The sequence below is a fragment of the Sturnira hondurensis genome, unplaced genomic scaffold (assembly GCF_014824575.4).
Source record: "Sturnira hondurensis isolate 20B ecotype Veracruz unplaced genomic scaffold, ASM1482457v3 Scaffold0009719, whole genome shotgun sequence".
Lineage (NCBI taxonomy): Eukaryota > Metazoa > Chordata > Mammalia > Chiroptera > Phyllostomidae > Sturnira > Sturnira hondurensis.
In genome coordinates this window covers 4169551-4189637 of record NW_028082350.1, presented here as the reverse complement: position 1 = coordinate 4189637, position 20087 = coordinate 4169551, and the positions used below count along the sequence as shown (strand labels likewise).

The 20087-nt window shown below is 49.6% G+C and overlaps 2 protein-coding genes across 8 annotated transcripts in view; one reads left to right on the top strand and one right to left on the bottom strand.

The window, feature by feature from the left end:
- The window catches only part of PCSK7 (proprotein convertase subtilisin/kexin type 7), a 28869-nt gene extending 9881 nt beyond the window's left edge, over window positions 1-18988 (bottom strand). The window contains exons 1-12 of one of the 5 annotated variants that reach the window (XM_037057533.1): window positions 18721-18802; window positions 17089-17210; window positions 16143-16622; window positions 15286-15420; window positions 14529-14694; window positions 13265-13355; window positions 12271-12325; window positions 11658-11796; window positions 10749-10849; window positions 7411-7578; window positions 6837-6944; window positions 6315-6417 (exon numbers count right to left, since the gene is read on the bottom strand). In XM_037057533.1, the coding sequence (XP_036913428.1) occupies window positions 6315-6417; window positions 6837-6944; window positions 7411-7578; window positions 10749-10849; window positions 11658-11796; window positions 12271-12325; window positions 13265-13355; window positions 14529-14694; window positions 15286-15420; window positions 16143-16610 (1534 nt within the window). In that variant the 5' untranslated portion in view covers window positions 16611-16622; window positions 17089-17210; window positions 18721-18802. Of the gene's footprint in view, window positions 1-6314; window positions 6418-6836; window positions 6945-7410; window positions 7579-10748; window positions 10850-11657; window positions 11797-12270; window positions 12326-13264; window positions 13356-14528; window positions 14695-15285; window positions 15421-16142; window positions 16623-17088; window positions 17252-18688 lie in introns of all 5 variants that reach the window. The other 4 variants (XM_037057534.1, XM_037057535.1, XM_037057536.1 and 1 more) reach the window with 4 other exon arrangements.
- Window positions 18989-19356: 368 nt separating this feature from the next.
- The window catches only part of RNF214 (ring finger protein 214), a 62772-nt gene continuing 62041 nt past the window's right edge, over window positions 19357-20087 (top strand). For 2 of the 3 annotated variants that reach the window (XM_037057539.1, XM_037057537.1), the window contains exon 1: window positions 19357-19444. The gene's annotated coding sequence lies outside the window, so the exon portion shown is untranslated. Of the gene's footprint in view, window positions 19445-19612; window positions 19847-20087 lie in introns of those variants that run through there. The other variant, XM_037057538.1, reaches the window with a different exon arrangement.

Below are 20087 nucleotides of genomic sequence, written 5' to 3'. Positions count from 1 at the left end.
TAAACTCACGTCCCTATCACTACTTCTTACCAAACTGCACGAAAGATCACTTAACTTCTCTAGACACTATTCTTCAAGTGAACAAACAAGTCAGGGGTTCCCTCAATGCCAGTTTCCCCCTGGGGAGTCTCTCCCTGGCACCTTCTGTCCCATTTCTATCTGCTGCATGGCTGTTGGGTTAGGACCGTCCTTTACCTCTGACTTGGGCTTCACTTCCTCTCTGCTCTCTCTCCCTTTCTCTCTGCCTCCTCCCCTCCCTGGCTTTTCTTTCCTTCTGTCCTTTTCTTGGTTTCCTCTTCATTGTAGAGGAACACATCTTTTAGCAGTTTTTTCAGAGAAATGGAGCATAAGAAATACTTGCACATCTGAAAACACCTTTGTTCTACCTTTCCATATGACTATTAGCTAGATGGGGCTTTATCAATCAAAAATAATTGTCCTTAGAATTTGGGAGGTATTTGGAGCATTTTTTCTTTTTCTTTTGAGCATTTTTTCAAATGGCCAGCTATCCATATGATCTTCAAATGCCAGTTGGAAGCTCTAATCATGGGTGGAGCTTTTCAATTGGTGGGCTTCCCTAAAGTTAACTGAACTGGGACAGGACTGTTTCCTGGAGGGACACTCATATCAGTATCTATCAATCTTTGATAAGGGATCATTCCATTTCCCCAGAGAGGAATCTGCCAATATCCTGGCTGCCAGTGCCTTGGGATCTGAGCAGCTGCTTGGTAGGGTCTCCCACCCTCCGTATCCTCCCTGTCTTTCGCTTTCTGCAGTACCTGGAGTCCCTGGCTTTGGAGAATAAACTTCCCAACTCCTGCCCAGAGAAGGAATGGGCCCGATCCTGGCTGCAAAAAATGGGAGAAGGTCCTTGAAAGTCTACCTCTTAATTGATCCCTGTTTTCAGTCTCTCATACCTCATCTCTGTCCTCTGTAGCACACGAGGCCTCCAAGTCCTGTGCCTCTGGGACTCTGTGGCGTGACTGGGCTTGTTTCTCAGTACCACCCTTGCAGGTATTTGCTATGCAATTTTCTTAGCCCTGTTCACTTCTCCATTTCCATCTTCCAAAAATGTGATGAAATATGTCATTTGCTGTGGTCTCCTCTCTCATTCTCTTTGTCCTTGTGTTTATACCATTTTTATTCCTTTATTCTTATTTTGGTGAGGTTTTGGGAGAAAGCAGAAATAAAAGTCTGTGTTCAATTTGCAATCTTTAACCAGAAATCTTCTCCTGCCCCCATTAATTATTCAACCAACTGCAATCTAACTTCCGCCCCTATGAGTGCACTGAAACAACACCTCTCGATGCCTCAATGGCCTCTTTGATAAACCAAGGGGCAGCCTTCAGCCCTGTCTGCTTGCCCTTTCTCATTGTCCCAGTCCTAAATACCTGTGGTACTGTCCTCCTGATCTTTCTCCTACTCTCAGGATGTCTCTTTTCAGTTTTCTCCACAGGCTCGTTTTCTCTGTCTACTCCTTTAACGCTGTCTGTGTCCTAGGTCCTCTTTTATCCTGTATCTACCCAGTAATCTTTCCCAGACGGTTTTCTCTCATTTTTATGCTGGTAACTCCCAAATCATTACCTCCAGTCTAAACCTTCAAATTTGTTTATTCAACTGCTTCCTAGACATAACCTTTAGATGATGCACAGAAGCCTAAAATATGGCAAAGCCAGAATTCTCTTCCTGCTTTTCATGCTCAGCAGCCCTTGCCCAAATCTGTTCTTCCTTCTGGATTCTTAATCTCATTTGTTGGCATCACCATCTAACCAGTTGCCCAAGCTAAAAACTTAGAAATCTTTATATATATTAAAAAAGATATATGTGTATATATAATATTTATTTACATAAATATACACAAGTATATAGAAATTTTATTATAGGAAATTTCAGACATATATAAAAGTAGAAAGAACAGATGTTTTTAACATCTAACTTTATAATGAATATACAACCAACCTATTTTAGTAATGGTCCCCACTTCTTCCCCTTCCCAGATTCTTTTAACAGACTGCCCAGGTATCATATCACTTCATCAGTAAAGAGTATGTATCTCTGAAAGACAGGTCTTCGAAGTCTCTTTGACTGCTCTCCTCCTTCCTTATTGCTAATATCAGCTGGTGACAGTTTATCTCGAAGGCTGCCTGCAGGCTTCAAGATCAAGTCCAGGCTCCTTACCGTGGCACACATGCTGCTGCTGTTGCAGCCTCAGGCCTTCCTCTGCTCTTACCCCAGGCTTCAGCAGTACCACATGACTGGCCCATTCCCCGGGGGTCCACTGACTCTGCATGTGATGCCCTGCTGCCTGGATGTCTCTTTGGTCACCTTTTCTCCTAGCTAGCTTATGTGGTGGCAGGAGGCACCTCTCCTCTGATGCTTGTATCATCTCTGTGGCAGTGCTTATGACATTGCACTCTACCTGCAGAGTGAACTGTGTTCCCTACTACACTGTGAGCTCTTTGAGAGCAGGAATCAGGTCTTATGTCTGAATCACCAAAGCTCAATACAGTGCCTGTCCTGGCTGGTGTGTCTCAGTGGATTGAGCACCAGCTTATGAACCAAAAGGTTGCCGGTTCAATTCCCAGTCGGCACATGCCTGGGTTGGGGGCCAGGTCTCTGGCTGGGGGCATGTGAAAGACAACCACACATTGATGTTTCTCTCCCTCTCTTTCTCCCTCCCTTCTCCTCTCTCTAAAAGTAAATGAATAAAACCTTCAAAAAATACAGTGCTTGGGATGAGGTAGGTCTCATGTATTTGTAGAACAAATGAAGACATTTCAGGGAAACAAATGACAGACTACATTGTAGGAGACAGGATAGAGGAAAACCTGGGGATTGAAAACTCCTGAGTTTCAAGTCTGGAGCCTAGGGAATGGTAATGGCACTAACAGAAATGAGAGAGACTTGAAAAGCAAGCTGCTTTTGAGAGGTGATAATGATATCTAAATTTTTCTACATGTTAATTTAATGTATTGGTGGAATACCCTACAGCGCACAGTGATTGAGGAGTAGAAAGATGAAGGAAAGTATTCCTGGCACAGTTGGAGGACAGTATGAACAAGACAGAAGGGGCTTATAGAAAGGAAGTGACAGAACGTTGTGGAATGTATGGAGACCCAGAAGAGCCCTGTGTGTGCTTGTCTGTGTCAGCATGTGTACACAGTGGCTTTTTCTTATTGGTCTCTATAGGGGCTGGGTGGTCATGTACACGAGAACACTAGAATTACCATACTTTACTACAATTGAATGAGGTAATATGTTAAATGAGTTATTACTTAGAACAGTGTTTGCCACATAAAAAGCACTCAAGTCTTATTGATCATTATCTCACTATTATTATTTGGCCTTTGGTAACTTTTACCCTCTGACCAGAAGATCCCAGGGCTTTATTCACCCATCATCTTGTGGAAGCTATGAAAATCTCTATCCTTCTCCTTGGTAAGAGATCAGAATAAGAAATTTCCATCTAGGAATCATTTGGTGTGAGGTGGCAGCTAAAGTCCTAAAACCAAGTGCTCTGTCAAGGAAGAAAACGTCAAGAGAGAATAAAGAACCACGCAGTGACCCAGAAGGCACTGACGGCTGGGAGCGGTGGGACAAGCAAACAAGAAACCGCGTACTGCGGGCAGAGTTGCTGGAAGAGGCTATGGAGCCAGGAAGTCACGATGCTGGGGGAGGAGAGAGGCTGCCACAAAGGTCTTGTTAATAGGGTCAGAGCAACAAGGTCAGGAGCATGAACTCTGAACCAGCCCCTGGATCTGACCAGGAGAAGAGGTACCATGAGTAATGAAGTAAAGCTTCAGTGGTCAAGAGAGTATGTGATGAAAGCGAGCAATTGCTTAATTCATCTGAATTCATTTAATTCATTTGGTAATTCATTTGAAAAAGTTACAGGTTGAAGGGAGACAGGGACATTCATTTATTTCCTCATTGGTGAGCCAAGGATGTCTGAAGGCAGAAGGAGGAATCAGTGGAGAGAGGGCGAGACTGGGCTGGAGAGGGAAAAGACGGGAAGCAGTAAAGGAACAAGGATTTCCTGCCTAGGCAGAAGGGCAGCCACACACTCAGTCTGCAAAAAAGGGTGAAGGGTAAGTGCAAGTGGTGTTTGGGAATCTTCTGTAAATACACACAGACTCTCGTGTTTGAGACAGTCCTCCTGAACCCCACTCGCCCTCCTCCTTTCTGGTGGACAGTTTAGACCCCGAGTCAGAGCTAAAGGAACCCAGGGCCCTGAAAGGCTTTCCCCCATTCCCTCCTGCCAATAGGAAGAAATAAAAATCTGTCTTGCTCTAAAAGCTGCACTGCCCAATATGGAAGTCACCACCATACATGGCTAATTAAATTTAAGTATAATAAAGCAAAATGTTAGTGCTTCAGTAACACTAGCCACATTTCAAGTGTTTAATAGCCTTGTATGACCAATGGCCACTGAACTCAGCAGCACTGGTAGGGAACATTTCCATCACTGTACAAACTCTGCTGAACACCACTGCTCTCAAGTCTTACTGGTGTTTCACCTCCTCTTCTGTCTTATCCACGTTCGGCTCCCCTCCACCTTACAAAAAGTTCACTTTCTAGCACTCAGACACTGAATCACCCTGGTCTTGGTGGGAACAGACTACAGCTTGGCTACAGAGGAAGAGGTTTCCTGACTATCTTCCAGACTGAGTTGCTCAATGCTGTATTAACTGGACATACTTCCTTTAACCTCCAAGCACACACACAAGCTTGCGCCTTCTGTTTTGTCTACTTAGGGTTAAGTGAGTCCCAACAGAGGGGAAGACACTTTCACTGCCTCAGAAATTAGCAAGATCTTGTTTGTGGTCCCTCCAAACTGATGAGAGGCTCCATTAGCAAAACTTCCAAGGTCTCTACCTCTCTTGGCTTCATCCTCTCTCTTCACTAGCCCACCTCCCAGTCTCTTCTGCCCAGGACGGTTTGTTCTTTCTCGTGCTTCCTAGCAACAAACAAGCAGTTTCCAGATGCCTCTATACCTAGGGAAGTTTATCAGACATGCTGGGGCAACACTGCTGGTTCATGAGAGGCAGAGAATGACCAAGCTGGAAAGTACCCTAACCCTCCTCTAAGTCAGCCCCTCATTTGACAGATGTGGTTCTGGGTTACTTTGTTACCTAAATGACAGAAAGCAGTCATGGGGGGAGGTAAAAGTTAAAAGGTACACTATCTCCAAGACACACAAATTTCTAAGACAAAGCCTGGGGGTTTGGACTGATCTGCATCCCTGAGACTATTTTTGAACTTCTCTGCCTTGGTTGATGCTTTGTGCCCTTTCCAAGGTAGCACTTGTGTTACAAAAATTTCAGTGGATTACACCCCTGGGTTTCCCTCCAGTAGAGGCAGTTGGGCAAGCACTGGACATGGTTAAGAAGAGACGATTCTTCCCAGTGACACCTCCACCCTAGGGAAGGTGCCTCTGACCCTCCTTTGCAAGCTCCCTTTTTGGGCCATTCCTTCTCTTGTCATTGCTCTGGTCTGACCACTTCTTATGAAGAACAATAAAGTGAGGACACAGTTCTAGTTTGGGTACAAAACATACCGTGCTTCAATTTTCACAAAAAATACCAAATAACTCTGTCAAATTTTCTGAAGGAAAAAGAAAGTCCCCCAAGGAGCAGGAGGTAGGGAAACCCTCACATGGGAACGTTGGGAAACTGCAGACACATGAACTGCCAGAACAGGTTTCCCAGTCCTGCTGCCTCCTTGCTGGGAAGGTGCCCAACCTCTGTGCTCAACACAAAACCACATCTCTGACTTACAGACCTCAGACAACCCCAGTGACCCTGGGGCAGATGGAGGTGGGGTCAGATGAATAACTACAGTCAATGGAGACATCACCGTTCTCCTCTGTCCTGCCCCCAACAGACTCCATGTGATTCTCTCTGTATTAGACAAGGTTGAGAATCAAAGGAAGAAACTCCCGACTCTCACTTCACCCAAAGGCCACTGGGATGAAGAGAATTGTCTGGCAAGTTCTCCGTGTGGAATTCAAGAAACTATCGCTCATCATCTCCCCAAGTCCCAACCCACTGCCCCACTGGTCTTTCTAGCCTCTCCAGTTGTTCAGCAGCTCCTTTCCACTACCAGTAACTTGGGAGAAAGGTCTTGTTTAGGCAGCCAGGGGGCCAGCCAACTCAGAAGCAGCAACATGTCCTAAAATGGTCACAGAAAACTCCACAGGTCTGGCTGGAGCTCAGCTCCTAAAGGAGCGGGGTAGAACCCAGGGAGGATGAGTCCCCAATCACCCCGCCCCAATCTCAAGCCCAAGATTAACCCCCTTTCTGCAGACTACTTACCATTCCACAGTACTTCCAGTGAGTGAGGGGACATTGGGATAGCCTTGTTCTCTTTTAACATGGGGCTGACATAGGAAGCTAAGTAAGGGACAGATGTCCAGATCTGTTAAAGGAAAGGGGGTATGGTGGGTGAACCAACAAGACTGAAATCTCTCTCATCAACTTGACCTTTAGGGCCCATTTCTATTTATCTTTCCTCTCCTCATCACCTTCTTTCATTCTTGAGGCTCCTGCTGACATCATGGAGTGCTCTCTGGGGCACCAAATCACGGAGCCACAGGAAGTGGCTGTGTACAGGGTAGAATTTGAGAACAGAGCCCCCTGAGAGTTCCAAGGTATACTTAGGTCCCATTTACTCCCTACAAATGGCTTGGAAACTTAAATTAAAGTTAAAAACAGGTATCAGCTGGGATGAGGGCAGATGAATGAATGAACATTTATTAGCACTTATAACATGTCAGGCAATGGTTTAGGCCTTTGGCCCCTCCCTTGGTCACTCCACACAGGCCAACACCTGCTCACCTTGGCTGCATTAACGAGTCTCCAAGCATTGAGCAAGCCGAATCCATGCTGGTGGCTGTGGCTGAAGCCTGCCTCATTGGTGACCCAATCTGCGTGGCGATCCTCATACTGAGAGGACAGAGGTCCTGATTAGTCTCTTCATTTCCAAATGACCTCAGCAACCTAACTCTGGCTTACCTGCTCACCCAGCCAGCTGAAGCCAATCCAGACTCTCCCACCAAGACCCCTGGGAATGGATTCCCCAAGGACAAAAGGTCAAAGCCCCATGATGTCACCATCCCTGTGGCTTGCATCTAGAGAGGGAGACAGGAGTCACAGGCTCCAGAGAGGGAGCCCAGCCAGAGTTCTCCTTTGTAAGTAAAATGGCATCATCAGAATAGGTACAAATGAGTTTAAGTCTCTGGTCTTGATGGGGTGCCCACTCTTATTCTGCACACATGCAGCTCTGAGAGAGATTTGGCATCTAACCTCTGGAACATTTAGAACCTGAAGCCTCCTAATACCTGTAAGCCCTGGGCACCAGAACTCTGGGGTGAGCTGGGCCAGGTCACGTGTCTACCTGATAACATCTCACCTGGGTGGCTGTGAAGACAATGATGTGCTGGACATCACGCCACGTGAGACAGGGCCGCACCTGCAGCATGAGGGCTATCATGCCAGCTGCCAGAGGGGCTGCAGCTGAGGTCCCTGTGTGGCCCTCAGTGCAGCCTGTGCCCTTCTGCAGATCCCAGTCAGTGGTCACCTGGGAAGTGAAATGGAGGGCAGGGGAATTGGGTTAGAGATTGCATTCACAGGGGCTGTGGAGGATGGGGTACAGACTGGTCCTCAGAACAAGCATTTCAGGTGGGCTCTTCCTTTGTGAGAGCCGAGTCTTTAACCAGAGGGAGGCCCACCAGCAGGTCAAGACAAAAGAGAGCCTTAACCCTTTTGGGCCTCACAAGAGAATCCCTGGAGAGCTGAGAAAGGAGAATACAGATTGAAGAGTTGCTCAGAAGGGTCTCGCTGTGTGGGAAAGGAAGTGGAGGCATGGGAGAGGCCTATTGCAGAGGATAGCATCCTCACTCCTGCTGCTCTGATCACCCACCGCAGATTCTCCACCCCAAAGCCCAGTCCCAACCCTCCAGACCCCACAACCACACTAGACAGAAGGAAGTGGTTGGGGAGCTCCTGGCCCCAGCTGGAGCTGGGACAACAGCTCAGCGATAAGGAGATGCAATGACATCAATGTGAACAAAGGGCATGTGTTCCTGGGGAAAGGGGACTGTTCCCTTGCCCAGCCCATGGGCTTGGTATAGGGTCAGTGTCTACACTGCCTGCCTGCCCTGGCCTTGGCAACTGACATGACGAGCTGCATCACTGCTCTGCACCTGGTGCCTCTGTATGGTTTGCATGAGCCCCGGCTTCTCTGCCTGCAGTTTTGAGTGGGAGGGGGCAGGGGGGGTGGGGAGAAGAGTTGCTCAGCTCTCTCCGCCCTGAGGGGAGAGATGACATCTGCCTTCTATCAAGTTCTTTTGATGCTATAGACACCCCTGGAGCCACAAAGGCTTTTAGCTGAGGAGGGCCCTGCCTAACCCTGCCCACCCTGTGGCTCTTTGGCTCTAGCACATGGAGCCAATGCTAAGGCCAGAGGGTTTTTACTTTTCTTAAACTTTATATTTAGTGTTGACACTATTACAGATGTCCCCATTTTCCCTCCCTTTGCCCTCCTCTTCTCAGTCTCTGCCCACCCTTCCCTCTGGCCATCACCACACTGTTGCCCGTGTCCATGGGTCATACACATATGTTCTCTGGCTAATGCCTTCCCCTTCTTTCACCCAGCCCTTTGTTCCCCCTCCCCTCTGACAGCTGTCAGTCTGTTCCATGTATCCATGCCTCTGTTTCTATTTTGTTCTTCAGTTTATTTTGTTCATTAGATGCTATATATAATTGAAATCATGTGGTATTTGTCTTTCTCTTTCTGGCTTACTTCACAGACATTCTGTCTTTTTTACGGCTGAGTGGTATTTCACAGCTTTCTTTTTGTCCACTCATCTACTCCTGAGCACGTGGGCTGCGTCCGGATCTTGGCTTTTGTAAATAATGTGCATATATTCTTTCCTATTAGTGTCTCTGGATTTTTAGTATATATTTCTGGAAGTGGGATCGCTGAGCCAAAAGATAGTTCCATTTTTAATTTTTCCAAGCTTCTCTCCTGGGTCTGGTAGCAGGGCCCTAACTCCTGTCCAGAGCTGCCCTTTCCACACCGTGCTCGCTGCCTGCCTCCCCACTGTGACGGTGGCCGCCAGGAGCGGCAGTTCCCACTCGGATGCCAAGAACTTCCAGAAGGAAATGAGAAGACTCTCCCAGGCTGTCACCTCAAAGAGAGAGGGAGGCCTGGGCTGTGCCGGGGAGCAGACCGATTGTTTCCTGTTAAGGAAACGGCCTCACAGTGAGCATCTAGTGTGTAGCTGGGAGGCCTGGGAACTTGCCCGTGGAGGCAGGAGCCCCAGGCAGCCCCAAGGAAGTCCAGGGAAGTGCTGCTGGCAGCTGGACGGTGGGCAGCATGTGCCTGCACACCTGCCCTCAGGGAGACTGCTTTACTGAGCTGCTCACTGACCAGAGACTGGCAACAAGACTGGCTTTCCACGGCAAGGACATCCCAAAGATGGAAACTTGGCAGGACAAACTCTTTTCCTTTCTGGATGAGTTACAGTTCTGATGGAAGGTGGGGGTGGGGATACGCAGTGGAATTGAGTCGGGAGGACAAAAACCAGACTTCTCAGGGCAAGGCTGACAATTACGCCTGGGGACTCCTGTTGGTTCCTGGGTGGAGCCAGATGAGCAGGTCCCCAGAGCTCTGGCAGGGAGAGAAGAGCACAGTTTGTTCTTGCTCTTATTCCTAGTCCAGTCTGGCCTGGGGAGGCTAGGGGGGTGGAGGTGCCCTTCTGTACCCAGACCCCTGCCTGCTAACCAAAGCCTTTCTTGCTGTCTCACTTCAGTCCACTTCCTTTTCTCCCCAGGGTGGAAGGGAGGTGGGCAGGGGTCAACTGGCCCAGAGCCTTGGAACACTGTGTTAACCAGAAGTCATTTACTGACAAAACAAAACTTCAGTTTTGGAAAGTGAATTTGGCCCAGCAGGACACAGAGCAGCCTACTTCCCAGTGGCCCCAGAGAGACCTCCTGATCCTGGCCACTGGAGAAATCTCACACACCTGGACCCAGCCCAGTTCTTGCCTGGATCCCCCTCCCTAGTTTATTCTATTATGGGCAGCAAGGATGGGCAGGGAGCTCTGGGATGACAGCCGTGAGACTTGGCTTGAAGATGCTGGGATGGAGCGGAGCCAGACAAGTGCAGGCACTAGACCCTGAATTCTTGTAAAGGTTCCCAGAGACTGAGGAGCTCCACTCCCTTGCTGTGCCCAATCTCTTATTTGCTGTGGCCTCAATTCTAGCACCAAGGAAAGAGTTCTCTTGGGCTGACAAAGACATTCCCTGGACTCCCTATCCCACCCATCCCATAAATGCAACCACTAGCTTTACTCCTAATAATGACCATGAGCAAAACTCACAGTATTTACATAAGGGCTGAATAGCAATAGAATGATGATTTCTTTAAGCCCACAGAAATTATCCAAAAACCAAATCCTATTAAAGAACAACATTTCAAAGAAGTTCTTTAATCAATGTGATGCTGAGTAGTTCCTGTAACAATACAGAAATTTGTAAGTGAAAATTTTAAAGATAAAACCCATTTTGACAGATTATTTAGGGCCCCCAGCCCTGCTGTTTCAGCAGGAGCATATGGTTAATACAGATCTGCTAGGGAAGAGGGACCTGAGGGACTGGCCAGGGAAGCAGAGAACAGAAAGAAGCATCGTTGTGAGAGGTATTATGGGACAGGGGCGGGGAGTGGAGGGCCTGGCAGGTACTTACAATGCTCCGGAGCATTTTGTCCCCACCGCTGAAGGTGACTGCCAGCATGGAGGCACACTCCTCTGCATAGAAAGGCATCTGTCCCTCCTCATCCACTGCACCTGGGGACAGAGGAAGGGAAATGAGAGCTCAGATAAAAGCCTGATCACTTCAGAGTTATCGTTGAGTTATCTTTTGGGAAGTTGTCTGAGTTTAAAAAAGAACTTCAGTGGCCCAAGTGCCTCAGAGTGCCCACTCTCCTTACCTGAGCAGGCAAACTCAAGTGGCTGAGGGTATTCTGTGCCCTATATACCATTTTCTTAAGAGGTTTGCCCCAGAGTAAAACTGGGGGCATTCTACCTCTGCACCTGCTCATTCACTCATACCTTCATTTTCCTCAGCATTTATTATCTCCTGTGAGTCATGCACTGTGCAAGGGCCTTATGGAAAAGGACAGTCCTGATCTCACGATGTCTACAGTCAGGGAGGGAGTCAGGTAAGTAAAGAAGTATAATAGGGATAGCAAATACCATGGAAGGCAGCACAGGTGAGGGGCAGTAGGCCTACCAGTAGAGGGGCCAGAACACAGGTCCAACCAGCTGTGGTTGGTGGAGGTGGGGTGGGGTATCTCCAGAGGCTGGGCTGAAAGGGTTTCCAGGGAATGGTAACTTCTAAGGAAGTCCTGGAATCCTCAGAGAGCAAGTCTAGTCCCTCCTAACTATATGAATCTGAAGAGAAGATCGTGCTCATATACAAAGATAAACAAGAGCTAGGGCACACCAAGGTACACAGTCCCTCACCAGAGTCTCTCTCTCTCTCACACATACACACACACCCCCCAAGGTACACAGTTCCCACACCACAGAGTGACTCACACAACAAGACCCAGTCCCCTCACCAGTGTGTCACACAGAACCACAAGGTCACTACCTATGGTGACGGTGTAGATTGAGTTGGCGTAGCCATCATAGTTACAGTTGTCATTGTGTTGGCCCCCATTGCCACTGGCGACCACAAAGACACTCCCAAAGCCCTGGCGGCCAGCAATCACCCCATGTTGCAAGGCAGCCTGAGGAGTAAAAACACCCAGGAAATCAGTTGAGAAACTCCAAAGAAAGACCTCTACCTTCCATACAAGTTGCCCTCCCCTCCCCTTCCAGAAAGAACAAAGCCCAAAGGCACTAGGTATGGCAGGAAGAGATGTGAAGGTGGACAAAACGGGAGGAAGTTGTTAAGCAACTGTTGATAGATGTACTCTCCTTATCAGAGGAGGTAGGGTCAGAAATGGGGAGCCAAGCACAAAATCAAAGGGAAATCATCTCAAAGCACTGTTCCATTTCTCTCCCTCAGAACCTGTGAACCCCTCCTCCACTCTGCTGCCCCCAATTAGGAATGTTCTTCCCAAAAGGAGGTGGCAGGGTTACATGGCACAGGCCTGGCAAATGGGGGTGGGGTGGGAGAGGGACTGACTTGGAGTACTCTTCTAGGAACTGAATGAAGAGGGTGTACTAAGTCTCCTAGAGTTTTCACACAGATTAGTTACCTTTCCAAGCTGATGGGGGCCATCTACTGTCTTCCCGTCATCATCTGGTCCCCAGCTGTTGAGAAAATACCCAGAGAGAAGAGCCAGAGCCAGAGCCAGGCTGTGGCAGCACCCCCAGGCCCAGCAGTCTCAGCTGGCCACCTCTCTACCTGGGCTCTTCCTCTTCTTCCAAGGGTCCAGTTCAGGATTCCCATTATTAAGGGACAGAAGGTTCAAAGGTTCAGCTCCCACTCCAAAGTGGAAAAGAGAAGCATATGCTAAGATTCTTTCCCTTGGAAACTTTCCCAATTTGGCACTGTTTTAACCTGTTCCTAAAAATCCTTTCTGAGGTCCCAGGGAGCAAGAGACAGGACATAGTGGTAGACAGGGATGGGTGAGCCACCCTCTCCTTATCTAGGGATCTATTAGTAGGCATGATAGAAGAGCAACCATGAAGGAAGAATTCAATCTGTGTGAACTCTTGGGTCTGAGTAGTTTTCTGTTCCTTCTCTAAGAGGAAATGTACATTGTGGATGTCAAGGATTTAAGGGAACTACCAGTTACGGGGAAGAACAGGTTCCATCAGTGCCACGGGGGTAGCCCAATCTCAGTTTCTCTTCAATCCAACCCCCACCCCCCACCGCCCACCATAGCCACAAGCTAAAGCTGCAGGTGAGTTTATCTGTGTTGGGTAGAGGGGACTGGTGCTGGGCATTCAGCCTACCTAGTAGCTGTGAGTGGAAAGCCCACTCTCTCCCAGAAGCCTTATGAGTTTGTTAAATAGCTGGTGCACTCATGTGGCAACCTGATTACTGGGGTGACATGAGGCTTAAGACCAAGAACCCAGTGGCTGGGAGTCTGAGAAATGAGGGCAGTGGGCTTATAGGCTGAACCTAACAGGAAGACCTCTGCTGGAAACTGCCAGAGTCAGTTCATTTTGCTGTTCTTTTGTTGTAGAATTAGTTCCACGTGTCTGAGCCTCTCGCCCTCTCACCTGTTCCTGGCTCTTTCTCACCTGCAACTGTAGATGTCATTGATCTGATAGTGCTTGTTGAACGCCACAGCCTCCATGCTATCCGTGAGGGGTCCATCTAGTAACCGGATACCTAGGCAGCAAAGGCCACATCAGCTCCTCAGTGATACTTGACCCCTAGAAGGGGAACTGGGTGGGGGGCGGCATATGTGGAGATTTACTTTTCCCTCTAAGCGCTTTTCTGGTTTTTCTATACCACGTGTATGTGACTGTCCAGAAATATTTTTTAAGATAATGCTAAATCTTAGACTTTAGGGATCATGGGGTCTTGTGGAAAAAGAACCAGGCTAGACTGTAAGTACCTAGGTTTCCCTTATTTGCATCCTTAATCATGTAAAACACCAGTATGGTGCTTGATACATAGATGGTGCTCAGTAAATGGTGTTTATTACCATTAACTACACCTATGCATGCCTAATTTCACCCTCTAAAATGAGGTGGGTCACATTCTGGTGACCACGTGGAGGGACAAATGGAGCTTTCAGAAGGGAATTGGACCCTTAAGTTTTCTGGCTCCCCCATAGCCTCATTTACAGTGAGAGTTGCTGCCCTCTGCTGGAATGCAGGAGTAATACAGGCAATTTATTCAGTCTGTGGGTTCCAAGCGTTTTTGAGGAATCACAGGGAAAGCTTCCCCATTCATTCATTCATTCCCTTAACCTTTTGCTTTGATGGACAAAGACTGAGAGGTGAAGGAGCCACAGAACAACCCCCCAGTGGAGGCCAGGGCTTCTCAGCTCTCTTGAAAGGATGGGGAACAACAGTAATCATCAGAAGGGCTGGGAGCTGGAAAGCTGGGAGACAGAAGAGAAGCCTCAAGATATGTTTGGTCAAGGAAGAAGAGCAAATGAGGTGTTTGGCAAACTGAAAATACAAGTATAGTAAAGATAAGCAAAGGAGGTATCATGGCAATGAGGTGGGTTGTTGATGGGGCATAGCCAAGATCAGAAAAAGAGGGGACTGAGTAGGTAGGACTCAAGGCCTCCATCCCGCATCAAGAGCACTCCCGCTTTTGTCTGTTCTATGCGGCAGGGTTTGCTACTAAAAGCATGTCTAAAACACCGCTGCTCTGGAAATCAGTGAGCTGATTTGTCCTTTTAGTACAGACATTTATCACAAGCATCCTCTCTGTTCTGGGCTGTGTGTGCTGAGGGTGGGATAAAGGTGGTACAGGACTCAGGAAGCGGGGCAGGGAATGGAGACTGCTATGGTGGGAGAAACCCACTGAAGCCAGACTTGAAAATACCTGCTATGCGGCTCCCATATGCCACTCCCACCGCACAGAAGCTGTTGTTAGGCACTGCGGCAATCTCTCCCGCACACCGAGTGCCATGGTGGTTGCCATTCTCCACATCCGGGTGGGGCATGGGGTCAGGGTCATTAGAGTTGAGGTCATAGCTGCCCTCAGGGCTCTGAAACATTGGGGCAGGGCGGCATGTGGTCACTTACTGGTTATAAGGGGTCAGGTCTTAGAGCTCAGGAAGAGAGGGGAACTGGGAGTTTGGGGCTCTGAGCCAGGGCAACAGGCCCACATGGGTTACAAGATATGAGGACAGGACACACTGGGGCTACAGTTCATAGGAAAATTTTCTCTTGCCCATTATAGAAATGTGTCCAGAAAACTGCTCCATGACTTGGGAAACCTGGGATAAAAAAGATCTAGGGCTTCCTAAAGGCCAGGCTCTAGAGAGGAAGGTGCTCAGCACTTGTGTGGAGAGGGAGGCCTACAACCTGCACTCCTGACTACCCAGGGCCAGGAGCTGCGACAGGAACCAGCTAGGAACCACCTGGGGTTCTCTCCCTTGCTGAGGGTAGAGCCACTCCATTTCTTAACAGCCAGTCTGGAACACTGGCTGGGGAAAAGCAGAAGATGACCAACGCCACCCCACCCCCCAGGCCCTTTTGTTTGGCCCAAAGATCTCTACAAAAGGGGACAAGCCTGAGCCAATATCCAAAAGAAGGTAAGACATGGGGGTGGGAGGGGTCATTCCAGGGCCACTCACGTAGTTGGGAGCGATATCTTGGATGGTGTGCTCCACTCCATCGTCCACTACCACCACAGTCACTCCCCGCCCAGTTACATTGCGTTCCCAGACACCTGTCACGTTGATGTCTCTGCCAGGGCTCTGCCAGTTATTCTGCGGGACAGACAGGGTCCAGAACTGTTTCAAAGCCTTGGGATTCCAGTGACACACAGCAGAGCCCACAGAGATTCAAGTTATGTCTAGCATCTTCTTTTCATTCTTGGCTGCCATCAAAGAGCCAGATAGAGGTTGTACACCAATAGGTCTAGGTGGGGACAGAGTCATGGAGGGACAAGTGAGAGCTTTGCCACACCTAGGTCTCCAGGAGAGCTTGGTAGCATTCATGGGCAATAAAGATGAAATGGTGGCTAGGCTTAAGGTTGGCTAATACAATTATTATGCATATAGTGTTATTATATTAACATTGTATAATGCTAGTAGTTAACACTATAAAGTGTTTATCATGTGTCAGGCACACACAGCAATTCATTTATCCTTACTACCTCTACAAGGCAGGTACTATTACAGTCCCTGTTTCACAAAAAGAGGCACAGAGAGGGTGAGAAGCTTGCCCAAAGGCACATGCTAGTAAGTGGCAGAGCTGGAATGTGAGCCCCGGCCGCCTGGACCCAGCACCCACTCCCTAACCACTGCAGCCCACTGACTCTCTAGAAGCGACTACAGGGAAGGTGGAACCTGAGGAAGAAATATGTCACCGAAGTGCACAGAAATGTCTCTTCAGGCAAACTGAAAAGTAATATAGTCAAAACTTCACTAAAAAATTGGATACCCAGAACTGACCCATCTGAAGCTGAACACTACAGGGCTGGACTTACCAGATGCCACTGCTGTGGGAACTTGGGGTCATTGAAGTAGACGCTGCGCTTGGCTCGCTTTAGCAGCTTCTGCTCTGAGTGCCAGCGCACAGCGTCATGCCTGGCTAGCACGGCCTCTGCCTGCTGTCGGATGGCCTCTACCTGCTGGTCCAGCTGGTGCCCAGCTGGCTGGACAAAGAGGTAATGGCCTTGGAGCTCCCCGATGCGTCCGACATTCACCAGTCCTGCTGCCTGGGCCAGGGCATCAGCCTCTTGCTCCAGTGTCTCTTCTTCCCCACTGCCTTTCTGGCTGTCCAGATGCACAGCCCAGCTTAGCCCCCCTGGGCCCTGGGCGTCAGGCCCACCTGTCCCTGACAGGCCCATGATGCAGGGAACCAGTAAGAAGAGCCCAGCTAATTCCAGACAAAGGCAGGTGGGCAGGGCCAGGGGGGCATCCAAGTGTGGCACTTTCTGCCTCTCCTTCGGCATTAGAGCAGTAGGCTGCAGGCAAAGAGAAAGGACATGAGAGATAAAAGAGCTGATAACTGCAGTTCTCTGAGATGGGGACTAAGCCATCAATGTACAACTGGAAACCCCCAATCGGTGTCTTTTAAATTAGGAAACATGTGATCCTCTCTTTTTATTCAAGTTCATCTCTGTCCAACAGGGACAAGCCCCCAGGTGCAGAGTGGGCTGGGACTGACTCCAGTGAGCACCTCATCTCAACAGATAATCAAGCAGCACGTCCAGTTGCTAATAGGCAACATACTGCTTGCTCTTTCCCACCACTGCCATGAAAAGGTGTCAAAAGTCCTATCACTCCCACAGATTACTGGCAAGAATCATGACTGTTCTTTAGAGGAGACCCTCCTCCCTTATTTAGAGGGGGCCAAAAATCTTTCCCCAGCTGACTTCCTGGTCCAGATGTCTTCAGGGCTAACTCTTCCCACTGGGGCCCCATTCCCACCTGGACTGTATGTGAGGTTGAGCTCCTGGTCTGGCTAACCACCTCATGCTCATTTTGTGCAAATGGAGAAAAGGCATCACTTTCACTAAGAGTTGTGTTGACTCTGAGCAGAGATTGCAGACCTGTGGACCCCAAGAAAAGAAGAAACGGTGTCCTCCCAAACCTAGTGGAGCAAACAGAGGCTTGAAATGAACCCCAGGACCTGTAACCAAAGAAACTGGCCAATCATCAAGTATCATTTCCGGAGACCTCAGATAGGTCATCGACTGGAACAGAACTGGTACAATAAGGCCAAATTAGTACAAAACCCAGAAACTCTATTTGTTGTTCTAACCATTTACCCCAGAGACCTAAAAGAGGACTACTACCAAAAACCCCTCTTGAAAAAGTAGGTCATAACATTTCCTGGAGGTCTAGGTAGTAGGAAAGTAAGAGTAGGTGGAAGGCAGGGGAAAAAGGAAAATATGAGAATGCAAATGAAACTGAGCAGGCACAAAGGGCAAGTGGGTAACCAGGAGAGAAGAAATGCCTGGAAATCAGCACTACAGGGCTACCTTAGTTGCATTAAAGAGCTACTAACTCAGCAGGCTGGCTTGGAAGTGAGGGCTCAGACTTCAAAAATGGGAATGCCACCCATGGTTTGATAAAAGGGCCAAATTACAACTAACTCGTGGGCAACCATGGGGACAGAAACAAGTGAATGGGTGGCAGAACTTCTGCGCACCTACTGGTGGCCAGGCTCCTTTAGAAGCATGCACTCTCTACTGGTATATCTCTTAGTATTCACACAGATACCCAAATGGACCCGACTCAAAACATTACAGAAAAATGGGATGGGTGTTTCACTGAAGTCTCTTTGGAAAGGGAGAGGGAACTTATGCCAACATTTCCCTCCAAGGTTCAGCATTCCACAATTCCTCTCTGGTCGTTTTAGGTTTCCTACACTCCCTCTCAAAGTCCTCTTTGCCCTACAGCAGCAGCCTGCATTGTCCCAAGATATTCAGGTGATTTTGCCAGTGTTCGTACCTTACTAAGTAAAACACAAGCTTGTTTATTAGTAAGACAGTGACTCATCTAGGAAGGCTCCTTCAATCTCAGGAGATTCCCTAGATTTCCCGAAGGGAAGACAACCTGACTACCACTTCCTCCTTGCCCTCTGGCACAGCGGTTCTTTACCCCATCCACCCCATCACAGGCTTCCGGGAAAAGAATACTGAATACCTCTGGAAGCGGATCTTAACCTCCTCCAACTGCTGAACATATATTTATAGCTCTTAGGTGCCAAGGGAGAATAGGAGTTAATTTGGGAAGCCCAGAGTCCAAGATTCTGCTCCCGACAGACTGTCCTCCTCGAACTGTCTACACCCGGCTCCTAGAAACCAGGCTGCGTACAGGGGTCAGTTTCATCGAATTCCCCCTCCCTGGCCTCGACTGCCCCGTCCAGTGTACTCCTCCTCAGAGAGACCCAGACTGTTCTGGAATCCCTGATTCCGGTGCCCCACGTCCCTGGGCTAGTCCATGCCTGGAACGAGGAGCACTCTGTGCGGCTCCCTCATTCTCGGAAACCGGCTCCCCCCAGTTCTCAGTCACCTGGACTTACAATACTCCGCCCCCACCGTGTTTCCAACTCACCGGCCGGGCGGCCGCTCCAGCCGTGGCCTCCCTGCGGAAACTCGCGGCTTCCTGGGGGTCTGAAGCTAGTGACAGCAGCATCACTTCCGCCCGGCGGCGCAGCCAATCAAACGCGGGTCTCCGGGCCAGGCCGGACTGGGCCGACCCGGAGCAACCGGCGATAAGAGGCTGCTCTTTCGGGGATCCTTCGCCGGGAGAGGAGCGTGCGGATGTGGTGGGCGGGCTTTCCTCGCGGGCTCCACAGTCTCCAGGTCTCGGTCATCTTCAAGAGGGGATTCCCCAGAATCCGTCTGGGGAAAGAAACCGTCTTCTTCATGGTGTTCTCTGGAAAGAGCTTCTCGGTTGCGACATTTAAAAACACCTCGTTTCTTTTCTCTCTCTGACTGTCATGGTCCCGACTCTCCCTGTAACCTTTCTAGAAAGGCTTTTCCCTCCTCTGAGTCCCCATACTTCTCACGACTGCATCTCCTCTCTTCCCCACGTCCCTGGATAGTCCACTTGAATCTTGGGCTTCCGTTAAGTCCTGTCCCTTCGACGGCGCCAGCTCTGGTCGCCAGGGGGCGCTGTCGGGGGCGGCCGGCGCCACTTCGGCCTCTCTTATCCGGGCCTTGCCTCGGCCCCTCCACTTGTGCAGCCGGAAGTGGGAGGTGTAGCGCGCGGACTAGCGCTCGACCCCTCCCCCCCCGAAGCCCAGCCGCCCCCTCCCCCTGCTCCGCCCGCTCAGGTGCGTCCCGACCCTCCCCTTCTTTCCTCCCCCGGGCTAGGAACTCGAGGGGTGTGCGGGGTCGGGCTCGCGGGCTGGGGTCTACGGGCTGCGACGCCGGGAGGTGGGAGTTGAGGTGGGGGGCGTGGAGCGTGCAGTGAGGATGAGGTCGGAGGTCCTGGCCTAGAAGTGGCACGGGAGCCAGCCACGGAATGCTGGGCGGAGGGGAGTATGCGGAGGGTCTCTGGTTGGAGGCAGAGGACGGCTTAGCTAGTTGGAGGGCGGCGGTGGCCACCCGGCGCTGCTTTCACCCATTGTCCTCTTCGCGTCCGTCCCCCATTCTCCTCCGAGGACCCGTTGCTCACGCCATCACAGCCTCGCTGGCGGTCTCCGCCAGGTTGCGGTGCGGAGGAGATTCCCTAGGTACCTTCCACATTCCATCCCACACTGCAGCCCGATGTACCTGTCCCCTACTCCCTGGGCTCTCTAGCACGGAGTTGCATGTATGACCCGTGTCCTGTGGTTTCGATTTATCGGGCACCAAGGATCCTGGTCCCTGGGTAGTTTGGGGGCAGGATGTTTGCACCTGAGGTAGCGGTAACGGCGATTTAGGGGCCGATTTTCTCCTAGAAGCTTTTTATAATGCGTGAAAACTGAGGCACAG